At 59.9% G+C, this 2215-nt stretch overlaps 1 protein-coding gene across 1 annotated transcript in view; it reads right to left on the bottom strand.

Annotated features, from left to right (window-relative positions):
* Positions 1-2213, bottom strand: part of SH2B3 (SH2B adaptor protein 3) — a gene marked incomplete at its 5' end in the record, with an annotated part of 20710 nt that extends 18497 nt beyond the window's left edge. The window contains one exon of the mRNA XM_009998453.1: positions 1461-2213. Within this exon, the coding sequence (XP_009996755.1) occupies positions 1461-2213 (753 nt within the window). The remainder of the gene's footprint in view (positions 1-1460) is intronic.
* Positions 2214-2215: the final 2 nt, after the last annotated feature.

The raw sequence follows: 2215 nt of genomic DNA, 5'->3' as shown, positions 1-2215 counted from the left end.
CCCCCGTCTCTCCCCCAGGCTCTGCCCCAGGCTCTGCCTCAGGCTCTACCCCAGGCTCTGCCCCAGGCTCTGCCCCAGGCTCTGCCCCAGGCTCTACCCCAGGCTCTACCCCAGGCTCTGCCCCAGGCTCTGCCTCAGGCTCTACCCCAGGCTCTGCCCCAGGCTCTGCCCCAGGCTTCCTCCTGCCGAAGCACAAGTTAAGTCATCCAAGTTAAACAAGCACGCGCGCACACGCACACACAAAAAAATTAAAAAAATATTTAAAATTTAAAAAAAAAGGAAAAAGAGAAAGCCCAGCCCATCACGCCTGCGTAAGAGCTGCCATGTGGGGGAACTGGCTTTTAAAAGATGAAACGCGGCCGCTCCCCCCGCGTGGCTCCCCCTCCGCTCACATCCTGCAGCATCTCCGCCCCTGCCGCGCCGCGGGAGCTCCCGGGGCAGTGGGATCGGAGCCTCTGAGCCACAAAAGTACTCGCAAAAAATAAAATTAACCTCCCTTACAGATCTCACGGGGAGCAGAGGAAGGCGCAGAGACTAATTTTTATTTTCCCTTTCCTTTCCCAGCTTGCCCGGGTGAGCAGATGTCCTGGTGGCTGCTGAAGCCACGGATGGAGACAAAGGAGAATTTGGGGGCCACCAGCCTCAGTGACGTCCCACCTTGCTGAGATGGGTCTGCAGAGCTGGGGACAAGAAGTGCAGAGCCCACCAGCCCCAATCCTCAGCTCTGCACCGAGGGCAAGGCAGGTTCTCTGCTTCCAGCCAGAAAAGCCAGGTTTGAGGGCCCAGCAAGAAGAAACGCAGTCGCATCGGGACTGATTGCAATAATTAGCACTGACATCACCCTTGGCGCATCATCCACCCCCCAAAAACGTGAGCCCATGAGAGCAACTCAGATCTCCTCAGAGGTCTTAAATAAAGAAGGTGCAGCTGAGGGACTGTGGCAAACCCAGATGGGTGCTGGGGTTGCCCCCAGACACCTTCTAGTACCTGAAGAGGCTACAGGAAAGCTGGAGAGGGACTTTTGACAAGGGCAGGTAGTGATGGGACAAGGGACAATGGCTTTAAACTGGAAGAGGGGAGATTTAGGTGAGAAGTTAGGAAGAAATTCTTCTCTGAGGTTGATTAGACACTGGCCAAGGCTGCCCAGGGAAGCTGTGGCTGCCCCATCCCTGGAAGTGTTCAAGGCCAGGTTGGATGGGGCTTGGAACAACCTCAACCTGGTCTAGAGGAAGGTGTCCCTGCCCATAGCAGGGGTTGAAATTACATGATCTTTAAGGTCCCTTCCAACCTAAACTGGCCTGGGATTTAATGAGTGCCCATGGTGACAGACCCTTGCCTTCAGACTTGCACCATGGCCCGAATGCCTCCAGTGGGATATGCCATTGTCCCCAACCCACTGTCAAGGAACCCACAGCATCTCCCAGGCCCAAAACACTCGAGAGCCATCAGCAGGTCCTTACCTTGGGTGGGTCGAAGAGCTCCAGCACGTACTCCTCGTTGTCAGATGTCCCTGCTCGCCGCAGCACCAGGCGGCACCGCTGCCAGCGCGTCCCCACATCCAGGGAGGTCTCATCCAACAGCCCGTACTTGAGCAGCCCTTCCTTGCGCACCTCAGGGGGCTGCTCCCGTGGCAGCCCCCAGGGCAGGATACGCTTGCCCAGTCCTGTCTTGAGAGCTGCTGTCGCCTCTGCTGTCACCTCCTCCCCGTCCCCCCCGGGGAGGGTGTCCGAGGAACGGCGTCGGAAGAGGCTGCGCCAGCTCCGGCGCAGTTGGCTGAGGGAGAAGGGTCGCCGGGCCGGCCCTGCCAGCTCCTCCGAGCTCCAGGACTTGCGCAGCCCCACTGGAGTGGCCTCGGGGACACGGCTGGGTTGCTCGGGGTGAGCAACCGGCTCCGGCTCAGCTTTGGTGGCCACCGTGCCCAAGGAGAGATCTGTGTGCCGCCGATGCGTCTCCCGGTAATCCCGCGCTGGGCCGGCGGGCAGGATGCGGAGCTGGTTCATGGCGAAACCTTCCTTCACCTCATGGCAGAAGTACTGCTGGAAGAGGTCGGTGAACTGCACCGAGAAGTTCTCAGCGGCCAGGAGGTCATGGTGTGGGTGCTCGGTGGCGAAGCGCAGGTAGTGCCGCGCCAGCTCCTTGGCGGTGCTGATGGCGTGGAGCTCGCAGAACTCATGCCAGCCCCGGGGATGCGCTGGCGTGCCGGGCGGCAGGGGCC

This window comes from Chaetura pelagica, unplaced genomic scaffold (assembly GCF_000747805.2).
Source record: "Chaetura pelagica isolate M959 unplaced genomic scaffold, ChaPel_1.0 scaffold585, whole genome shotgun sequence".
NCBI classification, from domain to species: domain Eukaryota; kingdom Metazoa; phylum Chordata; class Aves; order Apodiformes; family Apodidae; genus Chaetura; species Chaetura pelagica.
Note: the sequence above shows the minus strand (reverse complement) of the source record. Positions and strands in the feature narration are given on the sequence as shown.